The sequence below is a fragment of the Zingiber officinale genome, chromosome 7A, assembly GCF_018446385.1.
Source record: "Zingiber officinale cultivar Zhangliang chromosome 7A, Zo_v1.1, whole genome shotgun sequence".
Lineage (NCBI taxonomy): Eukaryota > Viridiplantae > Streptophyta > Magnoliopsida > Zingiberales > Zingiberaceae > Zingiber > Zingiber officinale.
Window position 1 is genome coordinate 21,966,489 of NC_055998.1, and position 19,534 is coordinate 21,986,022.

The window sequence follows — 19,534 nt, forward strand, 5'->3', positions numbered from 1 at the left end:
TTTTTAAAACTTTCTTTTAAAACTATGAGGATGGTTACAAAAAGGAAAGTTTTTTCAAAAATTAAAATCTTCCTTTTAACTACAAATAAGGAAAGATATCAAATCTTTCTCTTAATCCTTTGTAGAAAGCTATAAAAGGAAAGATTTAAATTTTAAACTTTCTTTTAAAACCATGGCTTCCACATAAGAAAAGATTTTAAAAATAAAATCCTTTTAATCTAATATGGAAGGCCACCCTACTTGGGCTCCAAGCTAGGGTCGGCCACTACTTAAACCCATCTAGCCTTGGTTTGACCGACCCTAGCTTGGGCTCCAAGCTAGGCTTGGCCAACCACCTTAAGGTGGGTAAGAAGTTGGGTTTAGGTGGGTATAAGACTTTATAAATAAGAGGATATGATAGGGACCGAGAGGAGGAATTGGTTTTGGTCTCCCGATGAACTTGAGCTTCCCGTGTTCGCCCCAAACACCCAACTCGAGTTCATCAATAATAACTCATACCACTAAAGAGTTATTATTGAACTACCGCACTAATCCCATATTACTATATGGGATGCTTCTTATCATGAGTGTGTTAGTCTCCCTATGTTTAAGATATAGAATGTCCACTAATTAAATGAGTTACTGACAACTCACTTAATTAATATCTAGCTCCAAGAGTAGTATCACTCAACTTCATTGTCATGTCGGACTAAATCCACCTGCAGGGTTTACATGATAATCCTTATGAGCTCCTCTTGGGGACATCATCAACCTAAATTTCTAGGATACAGTTTCCTTCTATAATCAACAACACACACTATAAATAATATCATTTCCCAACTTATCGGGCTTATTGATTTATCGAACTAAATCACACCCTTTGATAAATTAAAGAAATAAATATTAAGTATACGTGTTTGTTATTATATCAGGATTAAGAGCATACACTTCCATAATAACAAAGGTCTTATTCTTTTATGCAGTTAGTATAAAAAGAAACTATCTTAAATGGTCCTGCTTAATACACTCTGAGTGTACTAGTGTAATTTTATAGTCAAGATAAACTAATACCAAATTACACTACGACTATTCCAATGGTTTGTTCCTATCCATCTTAGTCGTGAGCAACTGTTTATAATTTATAAGAGACTGATAACATGATCTTCTGTGTGTGACACCACACACCATGTATCTATAATATAAATTAATTGAACAACTACACTTAGTATATAAATGTAGATATTTGACCAATGTGATTCTTATTTCTAAATAAATGTTTATATAAAAAGCTAGGCTTTTAGTATACATTCCAACACGGACCAGATAAAATATTATCTTTTGCCAGTTGTGTAGCCATTACAACACAGATAAACTTTTATCCACACTTAAGTGCCTGGAGCCCTTCTAGGCGCTTGAACCGTGCCACATTAGCAATGATCAGTTTCGACTAGTGGACTATAAATAGAGCCCTTGGTCTTCTCCTTTCAGTGAAACACACTCTGTACTTCAAGTTTCATTCCATTTTTCATTTCCGAGAGATATCTTCATGTACGAGGCTTCTCTGCTTCTGACATTTTTGTTTGAGAAGGAGATTTTCTTATTGAGCCGATTTTCCTTGAAGTAACTATCTTCTTATTGCTAACCAAGTAAATCTTTACTTGTCTCATACTTATTTTGATTCTTTATTTTTTATGTATAATTGTTAAGCCCGATTGGTTGAAAAAGGTATTGTTGTTTTATATTATGCAAGGCAATTCACCCTCTCTTGCCAGCCACAAGGGACCAATAGATTTATTCCTAGATCTGACTAGCATCTGCTTATAACACTTAGAGGATACGATACATCAGACTTTGTACATAACATAGCATATATGATAGATTTTATTGCGGATGCATAAGGTATCTTATCCATGCAAATCCTCTCATCTTTTATACTTGGGCACAAAGACTTCGAAAGGTGAATTCCATGCCTCATAGTATGAAACCTTTCTTGGTTCACACATGCTAAATCATTTTAGCACTTTATCTATATATGTCGACTGTGAAAGACCAAACAACCTTTTCGATCTATCTCTATAAATCTTCATCCCTAAAATATAAGTTGCTTCTCCCATATCTTTCATAAAGAATATAGTGGACAACCAAACTTTCACTTACTGTAGAACTGACAAATCATTTCCTATAAGTAATATATCATTAATATATAATATTAGGAATACAACTACACTCTCACTAACCTTTTGATATACATAAGGTTCATCTAGATTTTGTGAGAAATCAAACTCTTTGATTGCCTCATTAAAATGGATATTCCAACTCCTAGATATTCCAACTCCTAGATGCTTGCTTTAGTCAATAAATCGACCGTTGAAGTTTATATACTTTATTGTTGTTAACAGATGTGAAACCTTCGAGCTATATCATACACATGCCCTCAAGCATGTTTCCATTAAGAAAAGTTATTTTCACATCCATTTACTATATCTCATAATTATGATGAGCTGATATGACCAAGAGTATTCGAATAGATTTAAGCATGACTACAGGTGAGAAGGTTTTATCATAAGCAATGACTTATCTTTGATGATAGTCTTTCGCCACCAACCTTGCTTTGTAGGTAATTACATTACCATCCATGTCAGCTTTCTTTTTGTAAACCCACTTCCACCCTATAGGCATAATGCCTTCAGGTGGGTCCACCAAATTCTTTTCGCACATGGAATCCATTTCTAACTTTATGGTTGTAAGCCACTTGTTCTTCTCTGAATTATTCAGAGCTTCTTTGTAATCAATAAGTTTTGGTAACCCTTAGTTTTCTTAGGGTATCCAATAAATAAACACTTATCAGACTTAGCATTCAACTTATCTGATACAATCATCTTCACATAAGCAGGACATCCCTATATCTTCAAATAAGATATGAGAGGTTTTTTACTAGTTCATACCTACTTATCACCTTGATCGGATCAAAGTATCTTAATACTTTTATCAAGTTATTTCTCTACTTCATTTTTGAATTATCTAAACTTTTCAAAGCCTTCATACTTGTATTTCATTAGATACATATATTCATAATGAGAGTGATTATCAATGAAAGTAATGAAGTAGTTATAACCTCTTAGTGAGTGAGTTGACATTGGTCCACATACATCGGTATGTATGAGCCCAAGTAACTCATCATCTCATTCACCCTTTCTAGAAAAAAGATAACTTTGTCATCTTACCTTTTAAATATGAATTGCATGTATCAAATTTATCTAATTCAAATAATTTGAGAACTACAATCTTTTACAATTCAGACATGTGTTTCTTGCTTATATGGCCAAGGTGACAATGTGTAAAGCCCGAAAAATTCCCGAATTTATTTTAGAATTATTCTATGATTTTTATGGAATTTTTAGATATTTTTCCGGAATTTTCCGAGTAGCGGAAGTAGCAAAAATAATTGGAACCGTAAAATAGCTTAGGCGGGAATCGAACCCGAGACCTATGGTTTACGGATAAGTTTAGTAACCGGTGTACCCAGCAGGGCCGTGCTGAAAGAGAGGAGAACCAAATATATTTATATTGGAGTTGGGCGAATTAAGTCTTTAGTATAAATAGGAAGGTTAAGTGGGAGTTGGGTTATTTTGTTTTGGTTCGGCACATTCTTTTTCACCGTGACCTATCCCTCTTCCCAAAAACCTCACCGCCGCCCACACCTCTTCCTCCTCCTCTCTCGGCGCCCAAGCCCAAGGACTCTCGGCTCATCTTCTGGCGACGACTCCAACACGAAAAAGATTCTTCTCCGCGAGAGGAACGCGAGGACGTAAGCGGTTCGTCGAACGAAGCAGTTTCCGGAAAACCTAGCGGATAGAATCGTAAGAAAACCTTGCGATTGAGGTAAGAAACCCCTCACCTGTAGTATAATTGCTCTCGCTTGTTAGTTTTGGTGTTAGTTTAGTAGTTTTACAGTTTTCAGTTATAGGGTGTGCTCTCAGTGCACACCAAGCATTCGGTAGAATGCCTAGTTCAGAAGGATGCACCAGTAGGCGTCCTAACAGCATATAAAACGTATTAGAAACATTTTACTCAGTTTATTATCAGTTATTACAGCTATATGGATCAGATATCCATTGGGTGGGCTCCCACAGTAGCCTCTAGGTTCAGATAACCTAGCTCTAGGTTCAGATAACCTAGAACAGCAAAGTAAAATAAAACAGTATTCAGTATTTTACTTTTATTCAGTTGGCACTGTATTTGGATCAGATATCCATGGGCTGGACTCCCACAGTCGTCCCTAGGTTCAGATAACCTAGTAACCCTGTTGGATTCGGAACTTGCATAGGGATGCGCGCACAGTAAGTACAGATGCCAGGGCCCCAGCAGCATGTTTAGTATTTTCATCTGTTATATGTATAGTTTTCAAATTTGAAACCAGTGATGAGAACACTAATTTAGCTTTCAGTTCAGTTCAGGTTCAGTTTACATGATTTGAGTTCATGTACAGATTTAGATATATGCATGACTAGTTCAGTTTCATGCTCAGCTTATAAGTATGCCATGTCCAGTTTAAAGCATGTTCAATCTATATGCTATGCCATGTTTCAGTTCCAGTTTATGCTTTTGTATGCCTATATGCCATGCCATGCTAGTTTATTCAGTATATCCAGCATATATTTTAAACAGCATGATTTAAAATCATATTTGCATCGTTGCATGTTTTTGTGAGGTAGATGGTTTCTTACTAAGCTCTTTAGCTTACAGGTACTACTTTTCTTATACTGCAGATACAGGTAAAAGAAAAGTGGATTAGCGGAGGATGGAGGGCGATGCTACGATGATGTGTGTGTGCAAGGGGTTTGGAATAAAGATCCTTGGGATCTACACGCTTTTATTTCAGTTTTAGTACTTAACATGTCTAGTTTTATGACTTAGTCGTGTTACTAGGTGTTATAGCTTAGTAAACTATGCCTTGTTTAGTTTATCATGTTTAGAATGTTAGTATTTACATGCTAGAGTGTTTTTTTCATGTATCTAGAGCTTGTGTATGTGATTCTTGGCACGAATCAGTGCTGGAAATCAGAAATTCTGATTTCGTTTCAGACTATCAGAGCCTGGATCGGTCAGCAGACCGATCCAGTGCCGTTTATTCTCCTGGATCGGTCAGCCGACCGATCCAGATGGATACAGTAGCCTACTGTATCTCCCAGGATCGGTCAGCCGACCGTTCCATCCGCGAACAGAGAGTTCGGGACGAAATCAGCGGTCACTGATTGGTCAGCCGACCGATCAGTGAGCAGCTGGATCGGTCGGCAGACCGATCCAGCCAGCGTTCCTGTGCGCGATCAGTGAGCCACTGATCGGTCTCACCGACCGATCCAGCCAGTGTTCGCGTGGGTGTCAGTGGATCGTTCCACGGACCGATCCAAAGCTCCAGTTTCACCTCCTCAGTATAGCTATGAATATCTAGAAGGTAGTTGGATATGAAATCTCACTCTCCTAGAGTTAACAGAGGCAACTACAATAGTTTAGTAAAATTTTATTTTACCCAGTCTTCCGCACAGTACAGCACAGTAGTTTCAATAGTTAATGTAGCGATCCGGCTCACAACTTAGTACCCAGGAGTTGGGTCGTTACAGAGTGGTATCAGAGCAAGTTCCTCACTTCCTACACACACATCAGCATTGTGCCTACAGCTTTCAAGTAAGAACATCTCTCACTCAGTTTTGTTTTCAGCTTTCATATCAGTTATATGTGCTTTCATATTTGCTCTCATGTTGGTAGTTAATTAATTCATGTTTACAGAGATAGTATATAACATGTTACCAATAGTTAACTATAACATGATAGCCCAGTTATATATATATGTGTTCTCTGCTATTTAGAAAATGGTACGAGGACGTCCAGCTAAGAAAGCAGCAGCGGCTGAGCCCCAGCACGAGGCAGGTAGTTCAGTGCCTCCCCCAGACAGTTAGCTGAACAGCAGCAGGAGATAGCCTCCTTAAAGGCTAACCAGCAGACTACTCCCCCAGTCACTCCAGTACCGAATCTCACGACTCCAGTAATCACAGAGGTTGTACCAGCTCAGCCTGCAGTACCAGTCCCAGTAGCCCCAGTAGCAGGGGCTAAGAGAGAAGCCTACCTTATCCAGTGGCAGAGAATTAAGCCCGAGAACTTCTCAGGCACCAGCGAACCATGGAATGCTCAGGCATGGTTTAAAACACTGGAAAGCACGATGGAGCTTCTAGACTGGCCAGAGCACGAAAAGGTGAAGTGTGCCTCCTTCTGTTTAACAGGAGACGCACGTATGTGTGGGAGCGGATTAAATCGAAGTGGCCAGTAAATCAGATGACATGGGCCAACTTCGAGAAAGAATTCTTCGAGGAATTCTTTCACATGCAAGTCACGAACCGACACTATGACGAGTTTACAGAGTTTCGTCAGGGCAACCTATCAGTTCAGGAGGCCGTGAAGAAATTCAACAGGTTGGCCCGTCTGTGTCCAGAACTAGTCAGCTCAGAGAAGGAACGGGTACGGTTGATGCTGAAGATGCTCAGACCAGAGATCGCAATGAATGTGGCTGGTGGCGTTCATAGGCCACAAACCACAGAGGAGCTAGTGAGTAGTGCTCTGATCACCGAGCACTATCAGCACAGCATCACCCAGCAGAAGCAGGTTTTCACAGAGCCCAAGGGACAAGCGGGCTCAGGTACTCAGCAGAAACAACAGGGACATAGCTCCAACTGGAAGGGGAAACGTAAGGCAAGCAGTGACCCAAAAGGAGGACCAGCTGGAAAACATTCCAGACATCCCAAGTGTGCTACTTGTGGGAAACATCATCCAGGAGTTTGCCGCAAGGGTACGCGAGGTTGTTTTGAATGTCGACAGGAAGGGTACATGGCTAAGCAGTGCCCGAACAAGAACAGTCTTCCTCAGCCTCAACCGATACAGTATGGAGCTCAGCCAGCATAGCTACATCAGATGTATGCTGCCTTAGATGGTCCACAGATTAGTCAGGGCAGATTAGAAGCCCCCACAGCTAACATGAATGCCAGGATTTTCTCACTGACCAGAGAGGACGTAGCAAATGCCTCAACAGTTGTCACAGGTCAGATCAGTATTTTACAGCATAATGCAACTGTCTTATTCGATATTGGGGCAACCCACTCTTATGTATCCAGGGCGTTTGCCGAAAAATTAGCAACACCTCCAGAGGTACTCAATAGTCAGTTTCTGACAACACTACCCTCAGGAGACATTATGGCATCTACACACTGGCTCAGAGCAGTGCCAGTCATTATAGCAGACAGAGAACTTTTTGGTGATCTGATAGTGCTAGAAATGACTGACTACGATGTCATCTTTGGAATGGATTTTCTGATCAGATACGGCGCTTCTATAGAGTGCCGTAAACAGAAGGTCATATTCCAACCTGAAGCAGGAGTACAGTTCGAGTACATGGGAAAACCAAAGAGAAAAGCCAGGAAGTATCTCTCAGCACTGAAAGCACAGCAACTAATGGATTCAGGATGCATGGGATTTTTAGCAAATGTAGTCAACACCAGCCAGGACAAGAACCAACAGCTGTCAGAGGTTCGAGTCGTTTGTGACTACCCCGCAGTCTTCCCGGAAGAGCTACCAGGCTTAGCACCAGACAGGGAGATTGAATTTGAGATAGAGCTCATTCCCGGCACAAATCCAATTTCCAAGGCACCGTATCGCATGGCTCCAGCAGAACTGAAGGAACTTCAGGAGCAATTACAGGAGCTTCTTGACAAGGGTTTCATACGCCCTAGTCACTCACCATGGGGAGCACCTGTGTTGTTCGTGAAGAAGAAGGATGGAAGCATGCGCCTATGCATAGACTACCGTGCCTTGAACCAGGTCACAATTAAAAACAGGTACCCTCTCCCCAGGATAGATGACCTGTTTGACCAGCTAAAGGGAGCCACAGTGTTCTCTAAAATTGACCTCAGATCAGGATATCACCAGGTTAGAGTCAAGAAAGGTGATATACCTAAAACAGCTTTCAGGACCAGATACGGACATTACGAGTTCGTAGTCATGCCTTTCGGCGTGACAAATGCTCCAGCCTACTTTCATGGACCTCATGAACAGAGTATTCAGAGAATACTTAGACAAGTTTGTCATCGTGTTCATCGATGACATTCTTATCTATTCGTGCACTCGGAGGACCATGCAGAGCATCAAGACGCAGATCCTTCACAGAATTCAACAGACGCCAAATTCACGAAATGTGAATTTTGGCTAGACCAGTAGCCTTTCTCGGTCACATCATCTCCAAGGATGGTGTTATGGTAGATCCCAAGATAGAAGCGGTAGTAACTGGAAGAGACCCAGAACGCCGGTGAAATCGAAGTTTTCGGGATTAGCGAGCTACTACAGAAATTCGTAGAGGACTTCTCCAGGATAGTCTCCCCACTGATGCCTTACCAGAAAGAACAAGAAATTTTAGTGGACAGAGGACCTTCAGCGAACTAAAGCGGAGATTGACCGGTGCTCTATTTTAGCTATACCGAAAATACGACTTGACATCTACGGGACGCCTCTAAATTGGGATTAGGAGCGGTAAGCAAGGCAAGGTGATCGCCTATGCCTCCAGACAACTTAAGGATTATGAGAGGAACTATCCTACTCACGACCTTGAGCTTACAGTGGTGTTTGCTCTCAAAATTTGGAGACATTACTTGACGGAGCTCAGAGTGTATAGATCATCAAAGTCAAGTATTTCTTTACTCGGAGGATCTGAATATCTGGCAAGCAGATGGTTAGAGCTGGTCAAGGATTATGACATAGATATCCTCTACCATCCAGGAAAGCTAATAAGGTAGCAGCCGCACTAAGTGCTACCTTATTATCTTTAGCAGCTATGTCACCACCCCTAAGGAAGGAGATTATAGTTTTTAGTCTCGAGCTTATAGTCGGGCAGCTTTCCACTATGTCCTTAGCATCTACCTTGCTTGATGATATTCAGACAGCTCAGGAGCAGGATCCTGAAATCCAGAAAATCAAGCAAGGGTTAGCAGAATCAGAAAGTGGAGAGTTCAGAGTGTCCGCCAGTGGGGTAGTGTACTGTGGTGACAGACTTTGTGTTCCAGATCAGGAGGAACTACGAAAACAGATTCTAGACGAGGCTCACAGGACTCCCTATGCGATGCATCCTGGTTCCACCAAAATGTATCAGGATCTAAAGAAACGATTTTGGTGGCCTGGGATGAAGCGAGATATCGCTAGATACGTCAGCATCTGCCTAACCTGTCAGAGGGTTAAGGCAGAACATCAGCGACCAGGAGGAGTTCTGCAGCCGATCCAGATTCCAGAATGGAAGTGGGAGGATATCTCTATGGACTTCATAGTGGGATTACCCAGAACCACGAATGGTTTTGATGCTATCTGGGTAATAGTCGACAGGTTGACTAAATCAGCCCACTTCTTAGCTATCAGAATATCCTATTCCATGGAGCAGCTAGCTCAGTTGTATCTCAAGGAGATTGTCAGGCCGCATGGAGTCCCACGAACCATTATATCGCATGAGACAAGAGATTTACATCACACTTCCGAAGTGTGTATGCAGACTATGGGCACCCGTTAAAATTCAAGATGACCTTCCATCCTCGAGACAGATGGTCAGACGGAGCGAGTAAATCAGGTACTCGAAGATATGCTCCGGGCTTGTGCCCTAGATTTCAAGGGAAGTTGGTGCAAATATCTGAGTCTAGCAGAATTTGCATACAACAACAGTTATCAGGCCACTATCGGCATGACACCTTATGAGGCACTCTATGGGCGGAGGTGCAGATCACCAATCTGCTGGTATGAGAGTGGTGAACAGAAGGAACTAGAGCTTCAGACAGATCTAGTAGCAGATACCACAGCAGCCATACAGCAGATTCGCCAGAGGATAGAGACAGCACAGAGCCGTCAGAAGAGCTATGCTGATACACGACGCAGACCCCTAGAGTTTTCAGTTGGGGATACAGTTTTCCTCAGAGTAGCTCCCATGAAGGGAGTCATGCGTTTCGGGAAGAAGGGCAAGCTAGCTCCCAGATATGTGGGACCATACCTTATCACGAAGAGAGTGGGCAAGGTAGCATATGAGCTAGAGCTACCTCAGGAGATGTCAGCTGTCCACAACGTATTTCATGTCTCCATGCTGAAGAAGCATATTCCAGACGCCACCCAGGTGATTGAGCCCCAGTTGGTACAGGTCCGTGATGATCTCAGCTATGACAGTCGGCCTATTCAGATAATAGACCGAGCAGTAAAGAAATTACGGAACAAGGAAGTACCATTAGTCAAAGTCAGCTGGCAAAATCACACAGCAGCAGAGGCGACTTGGGAGACAGAGACCAGCATGAGACAGAAGTACCCAGAATTGTTTTAAGTTCGAGGATGAACTTTTTATAAGGTATGGGGGATTGTAAAGCCCAAAAAATTCCCGAATTTATTTTAGAATTATTCTATGATTTTTCTAGAATTTTTAGATATTTTTCCGGAATTTTCCGAGTAGCGGAAGTAGCAAAAATAATTGGAACCGTAAAATAGCTTAGGCGGGAATCGAACCCGAGACCTATGGTTTACGGATAAGTTTAGTAACCGGTGTACCCAGCAGGGCCGTGCTGAAAGAGAGGAGAACCAAATATATTTATATTGGAGTTGGGCGAATTAAGTCTTTAGTATAAATAGGAAGGTTAAGTGGGAGTTGGGTTATTTTGTTTTGGTTCGGCACATTCTTTTTCACCGTGACCTATCCCTCTTCCCAAAAACCTCACCGCCGCCCACACCTCTTCCTCCTCCTCTCTCGGCGCCCAAGCCCAAGGACTCTCGGCTCATCTTCCGGCGACGACTCCAACACGAAAAAGATTCTTCTCCGCGAGAGGAACGTGAGGACGTAAGCGGTTCGTCGAACGAAGCAGTTTCCGGAAAACCTAGCGGATAGAATCGTAAGAAAACCTTGCGATTGAGGTAAGAAGCCCCTCACCTGCAGTATAATTGCTCTCGCTTGTTAGTTTTGGCGTTAGTTTAGTAGTTTTATAGTTTTCAGTTATAGGGTGTGCTCTCAGTGCACACCAAGCATTCGGTAGAATGCCTAGTTCAGAAGGATGCACCAGTAGGCGTCCTAACAGCATGTAAAACATATTAGAAATATTTTACTCAGTTTATTATCAGTTATTACAGCTATATGGATCAGATATCCATTGGGTGGGCTCCCACAGTAGCCTCTAGGTTCAGATAACCTAGCTCTAGGTTCAGATAACCTAGAACAGCAAAGTAAAATAAAACAGTATTCAGTATTTTACTTTTATTCAGTTGGCACTGTATTTGGATCAGATATCCATGGGCTGGATTCCCACAGTCGTCCCTAGGTTCAGATAGCCTAGTAACCCTGCTGGATTCGGAACTTGCAATCCCGGGTCTCGTAGGGATGCACGCACAGTAAGTACAGATGCCAGGGCTAAGTCAATACTTAACTCATGATCCATCGCAAAATTGAGTGATGCTAAACGCTCTATGTAGTCGTTCATCTTTAGTACAAATTGTATTGTAGACGAACCTTCCTCCATCTTTGCGCAAAAGAGAAGTTTGGAGACCTCGAACCTTTCGGATCTAGCTTGCTCATCAAACAGCTCATTAAGATGATAGACAATATCATACGCATCCAAATGCTTATGCTGTTTCTGTAGTTCAGGAGCTATAGAGGCTAGCATGATGCAACTTGTAAGTACAAAATCATCCTTATATTTTTAATGGGCCAACAATTGGTTCATAGTTGTATCGACATCAAGACTTGTGGAAAGAGGCTCATTAATGATATAAGTTAGCTTATCAACTTGAGAATAATTCTCAAACTTCAAAACCAGTCTAAGAAGTTCAGTCCAGTCAGTTGATTCAAGTCCAAAATCTAATGAAGATTAATAGAAGTCGTAATTAAATGATTAATCTAAAATATAAAAAAATGTATTAGAGACATAATTTTATTTATGTAAACAATTTATATGTAATAAAAGCCCACTTTTTATCAAATTCAAATACTCTTATTTTAAATTCGGGAGATAGTAGGTTTTCTCCAAGTGGGTTGATATCCATCATAGATAAGAACAACCTTAACTTTGACCAACAAGTCATTCTTAGCAATAGTGGTACGTAACAAATTTACCGATTGCATATCGCTTATATGCAACTATCACATTATGCTAGCAACTAATTGATTTTCGCATAAACATCAGATTATTAATACATTAACAAGTATACATCATATACATATCACCTAATTTCACCTATATCGACATTGATCATGGCTTTAACATAACAAATCAATGCTTAAAATTTAAAACCAAACTATTAATCATGAGATTAAATCTCTATAGTTTGAACATATTTAATTTTAAATTGAGCTTAACTATGGTCAACAACTTAAATAAGAACTTAAACTCTGGTTCTTACCATATTAATGGAAGGTGTATGTTTTAATATTATGTAAGAGATTTGGTCTCGTTTACATCATGTAAATATTCTATCTATATGACATTATACACATGACATAAATAATGACATAACACATCACACACATGACATAGATGATGACATGACACGTCATACATATGACAAAATCTAATCATGTCATAATTAATGTATTACATGACATACAATATAATATGAACATGACATAAATTTAAATATGTTATAATTCTATTAGAAATTAAAATATGTTATAAATCTAATTTTAATAAATCAAGATTTATTTAATCAAATTAGGAGACAAATTTATAAATTTAATTAGCATATCTCATATAAAATATTTCTAATCTTTAATTATTTTAGAAACAAATTTCTAACAATTTAGGAAATAAATAATAATATTTCTTAATTTATAACAGAATAATTCAAATATAGATTTTTATGATTTTCTAAATCTTTTCAAATTTAGTATTTCCTAATAATTTATGAAACTTTCCAAAAATAGAATATTTTAACAAATCCAAAATTTTTAGAAAAGATAATTTTTATAATTTAATTTAGGATATCTCAAATCTGGAATTTTAAAAAAATTTAGATTTTTTCTAAATATAGGAATTTTTAAAAATAAATATTTTTTAAAATTCTAAAAAAGTCTAGAAATTATAATTTTTAAATTAAAAGAATATTTATAAATTTAATTTTCTAAAATTATTTTAGAAACTTTTTAAAAGGGGAATTCCTAACAATTTAGGAAACTTCCAAAAATAAAAAATTTATAACAATTCCAAAAAAATCCTAAAAATTAATTACAACACTAATTATGAATCGTAAAATAATTTTACGATCATATAGAAGTACGATCTAGCTCTGATACCACCGTTAGGATATGCTCGTTCTGGTGTGTACTAAAAATATATTTCATAAATATATGCAGTTGAAGACTAATGATAAATAAACTAATTTATTACATCACACACACCACATGCATGCAAGATACAATCGCGTAAAAAAAATCATAAAACAAAACAAAATCGAATAACAATTATTCTAAGTATACCTTATAGATGACCTGTAACAAGAAGGGGATATTTCTTTTGCTTCTTCTTCCTCTTATTGATCCTTCTCCTTCGCTCATGGCTAGTACCTTCCGAAGGCGAAGCTTGTTCTCTTAAAGTTGTCTTGAAGAGCTTAATGCAGATATGAATAGAGGCGGAGTTCGATAACAAGTTTCCTTCGACTTAAGGTATACAAGTCTTTTGATCAAGGAGATTTATACTTTGACATCTTAAGCAAACATCTCTATGAGATATGGACTCAAGATGATTGGGTATAAGTCAAAGTACCCGAAGGTGTTTGAATAACCTACATAGGATTCACTGCTCCTTGCGAGGAGACATATACCTTATGGTCACTCGTTAGAATTATTACTCAAAGTATTTGGCCAAAATATTACATGTTAATAGTATGAGACTCTTGTACACATGTATGAGTAATTTGAATAGAACGAGAAAATATTACTTGAGCTAAATATGACGTAGTTAGTCTAGTGGAGGCAGACACATTGACCATGTCCTAAACCAAGTGAGTATAAGACGAGTGAAAGGAACGAGGCACGACTCACTGTAGCTACTGAAGCGTTCAGAATTAGTTCTGAGATCAACTGTGATTTTTCATTTAATTGGGGATCATGATAGGTGCCACTCATAATTCATTCCATAATTAAGTAGTTAATTATGGACGACCAAAATAAATCAGGAACTTATTAGAGCACACGCACTATGAGTCTTTAAAAGATGTAAAATAAGTTAGCAAATAGGATTCTCGGATCAAGAGATAAATGTTTGGTTGGACCATACATAAGATAAATATGAAAATAATTATCAGAACGGAAATGCAGATTGGTCACATCTCTTATGAAAGAGTTGAACCATATTTAGTTTAGTCGTGAACCAATTTGGTTTAGCCATGAACTAACTTCATTTAGTTGTGAACCAAACTAAAGAGTTAATAGACTAATTTTTTGTTAAGGCATAATGGGTTGGATTTAGATTTTTTAATCCAACTCATTAAAGAGAATTATATATTGATATGATTAATAGAGAATTAACACACAATTGATTATTAGCTTGATTAGGTTTTGAAATCTAAACCCAATACCTTTCTCTCCCTCTCCCTCTCCCTCTCTCTTACCGCTGACCACAACAAGAGGTTCTCCTCTTGTTGTCATGAGCCACCCAAAGGAAGAAGATCTTCCTTTTGCTTCTTCTTTCTCTTCTTAACCATTCTCCTTCGCTCGTGGCTAGTATCTTCCGAAGGAGAAGCTTGTTCTCTTGGAGTTGTCTTGAAGAGTTCGGCGTGGATATAAATAGAGGTGAGGTTCGATAACGTCGCAAAAGGTTAATGCCCTTCTCGTTACGGGTCATCTGTAAGGTATACCTAGAATAATTGTTATTCGATTTCATTTTATTTTATGATCTTGTCTGCGCGATTGTATTTTACATGCGTGCGGTGTGTGTGATGTAATAAATTAGTTTATTTATCGTTAAGTCTTTTTCTATACATGTTTACGAAACGTGTTTTTAGCACACACTACAACGAGTATATCCCAACACTTAGATCCTTGTAGTATTCAATGGCTCAATTAAAGCTATTTACTTCTTATTAATCCGTCCAGATCAAACGACCGGTGGTTATAGATTCTTTATTAATCATCATTTAATACATTTGTTATATTTGAGCAAAAAAATATTTAGGTGGCAAAACGTTGGTTTATTCGTTTGGATAAATTTTATCCTGGTCGGTCAAATATTCGACACGAGCATATCATACTCGTACACGAGTCAACTTAGTTCAGTATAATCTAGGTCCTAGATTTGCATCCTTATATACCTATCCATGAGAGAAAATCTTTCTCCATATATTTATTCATATCATTAATATATATATATAATAATACAAATCAACCATACTACTTTAAAACTTCTAATATATGACTAAATTCATACATAAAATAGTCTCCTTCCTTATGCTCCATTCACATTTCTAACACTAATTAGGTAACGGTGCTGACAAGTTAGCCACTATTAAACACCGAAGGTTGCACATTCGTTGTTTCTTAGTTGGTCATGCCCTTCCTTTCATCATATTTCCAGAACAAAACACTTGGCTCGACCTTTCCTTTTCAAAAGTAGAACAAAAGTATCATTTTGATAAGAAGAATGAAGCCAAAAACAAACTTTTGTTTCTCCATCGGACCAGAAGAACCAACTTGTTTTGTTGCTTGATAATTCTTATCTTCAGATTTGATGTCCTTGGAGCTCTTTAAATAATTATTTTTATCTTATACAATTTTCAATCAAAATAAAACTAACTGTTCATATATTATTCTTAAATACTTGTTAAAATGATAAATTCATCTAGTATTGGGAGGTCCGATTCTATAAAAAGTTCTCATATATCATCCTAATAAATCGAAAAAGTATTCACAATGAGTGGTCTAAAAATTGAGTATTCTTTGATTACATGTTTCATTTTAAGAAAATCTTATAAATTTACTATAATTAAAAATTAAACTACAAATATTTATATAATAACCTAAATATTTTATTACTACATCATAACCAAAGCCTAAATACATGTTAAAATTGTGGCAAAAAAACGAATATGTTCGCTCTCAGCGCCCCTGTTAATCTGTCCCAGAACCAACACGAAGGAGGTAAATCACGGGCGACATATAAGGGAGATATTTACTTCGGTTTTTATCGAGATTCAAACCCCAAACCTCATTATGACAATATCTCATGTGTTAACCATTAGATTCATCCAAGAAGACTAAATACATGTTAAAATGGACACTATGACAGTTGGTTACCTATCAATGTTAGTAATAATTTATTTATTTTTCATTTTCAAAATCATATACATCACACGTTGTTCGCTTGGACTTCGTCAAAAACGGTCCTTTCTCCATAATTCCGGTCCTTGTCTCCAGTCAGAGCTTGACTGGATGCAGCAACATTAATTCTTTTCCCCCTAGTCCACGACTAAGCCAAAGCTTAATTGCCAGAAAATTTTTCCTGTAATTTTGCCTGTATATCAGTTAACTTCGTATGTATGTTTGCTCTACCTGATCATTTTTTGTTGCAACCATATGATCTAATTACATAATGGTGCTGACAAGTTAGCCACTATTAGACATAAAAGGTTCCACATTCATTGTTTCTTAGTTGGTGCCCTTCCTTTCAGCATATTTCCAGACCAAAACACTTGGCTCTGCCTTTCCTTTTCAATAGTAGAACAAAAGCATCATTTTTATAAGAATGAAGCCAACAAAAACTTTTGTTTCTCCATCGGACAAGAAGAACAAACTTGTTTTGTTGCTTGATAATTCTTAACTTCAGATTTGATGTCCCTGGAGCTCTTTAAATAATTACTTTTACCTTATACAATTTTCACTCAAAATAAAACTAATTGTTCATATATTTATTCTTAAATACATGTTAAAATGGTAGGGCATTATGACAGTTGGTTGCCTGTCATGATTAATCATATAATTTACATCATTTTCAATTAATTAATTCAAAGCGCCCACTACTGATTACCGATTGTTCTTCTCTTGCATTTTGTCAACAATTGCGTGCTTTCTTGTGGAACTTCACGACGACCAGTCTGGCTTAAGTCATCGCTGGGCTGTAAAACAGCGAAATTATTATTATTTTATTCCTTTATTTATTGTTTGCATGTCTCCTCCACTGCTTGATTTGACCTCTCACCGAACGACTGTGACTGCAGGGAAGTGGTACTCACCCAGCTGACGATCTATATATATTTTTTGTAAAAAAAATATTTTTCATCTTTTCCCTTCCATAATTTATCCTTGATGAACGTAATTATTATTTATTTATTTATTTTTTACTACAGTGGCTGCATGAAATTACTGTTCACAGACAAAGTGTTTATTCTGTCATTTCAGAAGATTAAATTAGTGTGAACGAAGTTACTTGTGAAAAACCAAACAGTTACTTGTTTGACGAATACATCTTTGCCTATTCTCTTGTAGAAAGGTCTACGCCAAGGCGGACATTGAACGATCACCTGCTGAACATCACTTGACTTGGTCAGTTTGAAGTTTACTTCTACTTTTATTCAGTCAGATTATTTAATTATCCAGATCCATTTTATGAGGAGGAGCAGATGCAGATCTAACTACCTTAATTATGTTAGTGAAAAGGAAATAAATTGGAGGAGTTTTAACATTTTAATGCTCCTATATTTTAAGAGATAAAATCATACCTTAATTCTTTTTTTTTTTTAGGTAGGAGATCAAAACTGAGAATATAACTCTTTTTTATTGATTTTCAAACACATAAAATTAATTTAAATTGCTGGATTAGCACGTCCCTACCTGCTCTTCCCGAGATATACATAAACCTGTGCATTGAACGTATAATTAAGAAGCAACTACACACCACTTGCCTAAGTCAATTTGGTGTTGTCTTCTTCTTGTAAAATATTGTAATCATTTTTACAAGGAGAAAGCCAAGAAGATCTTGTTTATTAACTGAGTAGTTCTGAACTTAGATTTGATGTCCACTGAACTCAAGAATAAATCTCATTAAATATTCTCTTTTTTTTTTCTTAATGATTTGTAATTGAAGATTAACAAGAGCCATAGTGGATATATATAAAGATAGATCTGAATGTCAGAAAGAAAGAAAACAAGGATTTTGAGGGTTAAATGGAAGCTGGCTCATTATTGTTTCCAAGAATTTGTCGAAATTTGACTAAAGGAACAAAGGAGAAACATATAGCAACCGAATTAGTTGCTCATCTATGAACTTCTCGATAAGATAATTTAAATGCTTTTCTCCTCTACAATTCTAAGTTTGTTGGCATAGACTTTTTTTTTTCTCATGATTTCAGAATTTTTGATGATAAGATAAAAAAATATTAGACTATCACAAAGGAAAATTGTATTATGGATTTTTTAAGCCTTAGGTATGCATTTTCTTTGAGTTTCACCCTTAATTTTAGATGTTCGAAGCTAGTATTTTCCATGTTTTAACGTTCTTTAAAACATCTATTTTTATGAGTGGCTAAATTATTTATTGATGATACACACGATCACATAGTTTAACACACTTGTAGGTACGTAGATCTTGATCGTTCATTTACAAAACACGATAATCATCTAAACCACACTTGGACGATCATAGCCGTCCGATTTATCCCAAAATCCAAGCATCAAACGCACTGCTCGGCGGAGCGGGCGCGGCGGGCGCGGCGCAAGCGGCCGCCCCAGGTCTCATCGCCGGTGTCCGCCACGGCGGACCTCCTCCCGAGTCCGTCGAGCTGCATGTCCCAGTTCCCGAACGCAGTGACGCCGGCCTCCTGCTTGCGAGGGCGGCCCTCGCGGAAGGCCGTGGCGGCGCCGACAGCGGAGGCCCAGCGGTCCCCGGAGAGGGAGAGGTCGTAGTTGCGACGGCGGACGGGGTCGGAGAGCACCTCGTAGGCCTCGCGCGCCTCCATGAAGCGCTCCGCGTAGCGGCGCTCGTCCCCCGCTGAGCGGCACGAGTCCGGGTGCCACAGCAGGGCCAGCCGCCGGTACGCGCTCCGGATCTCGTTGGCCCCGGCGGTGTTGGGCACGGAGAGCAGGTCGTACATAGTGGTGGTCGGCGCCGGAGCGCTGACCACCGCGGCGGAGGCGGAGATGGAGAAGGTGCGCCTGAGCCGAGGAGTCCTGGGGCTGGCGGCGACGGCGGGGGAGACGGGAGAAGCGAGCGAAAACATGATTGATTTGCTCGCTGCTCGGCAAGGAAACAATGGAGATGAGCAGATTGGACTGAATCGCTTGGATGAAGATCCCTGCATTATATAGACTTTTCTTCATTCAGTTTCTTGGGGATTTAGCCAAGCGATCGAGGCGGCTACGGACTCTGATGGTGACTTGAAAGTTGAAATTTGGTTAGAAAAAAGACAAAATAATAATAAGATAATCTAGGAAAGGAACACTGGGCCCCATCATCATAATACTATTCAGGGCTTCTAGAACCATCAAGTATTCATTAATTAAAATAAAATAAAAATAAATCAA

The 19,534-nt window shown here is 38.6% G+C and overlaps 1 protein-coding gene across 1 annotated transcript; it reads right to left on the minus strand.

Moving 5' to 3' along the window:
- Positions 1-18,684: 18,684 nt before the first annotated feature.
- Positions 18,685-19,311, minus strand: LOC121999277 (chaperone protein dnaJ 20, chloroplastic-like). Its single transcript, XM_042553977.1, has one exon. It carries the CDS (start codon positions 19,309-19,311, stop codon positions 18,685-18,687), a length of 627 nt encoding a protein of 208 aa, XP_042409911.1.
- Between the last annotated feature and the right edge of the window lie 223 nt (positions 19,312-19,534).

Coding starts and splice junctions, on each gene's coding strand:
- LOC121999277 (XM_042553977.1), bottom strand. CDS start 19,311: ATGCAGGGATCTTCATCCAAGCGATTCAGTCCAATCTGCTCATCTCCA.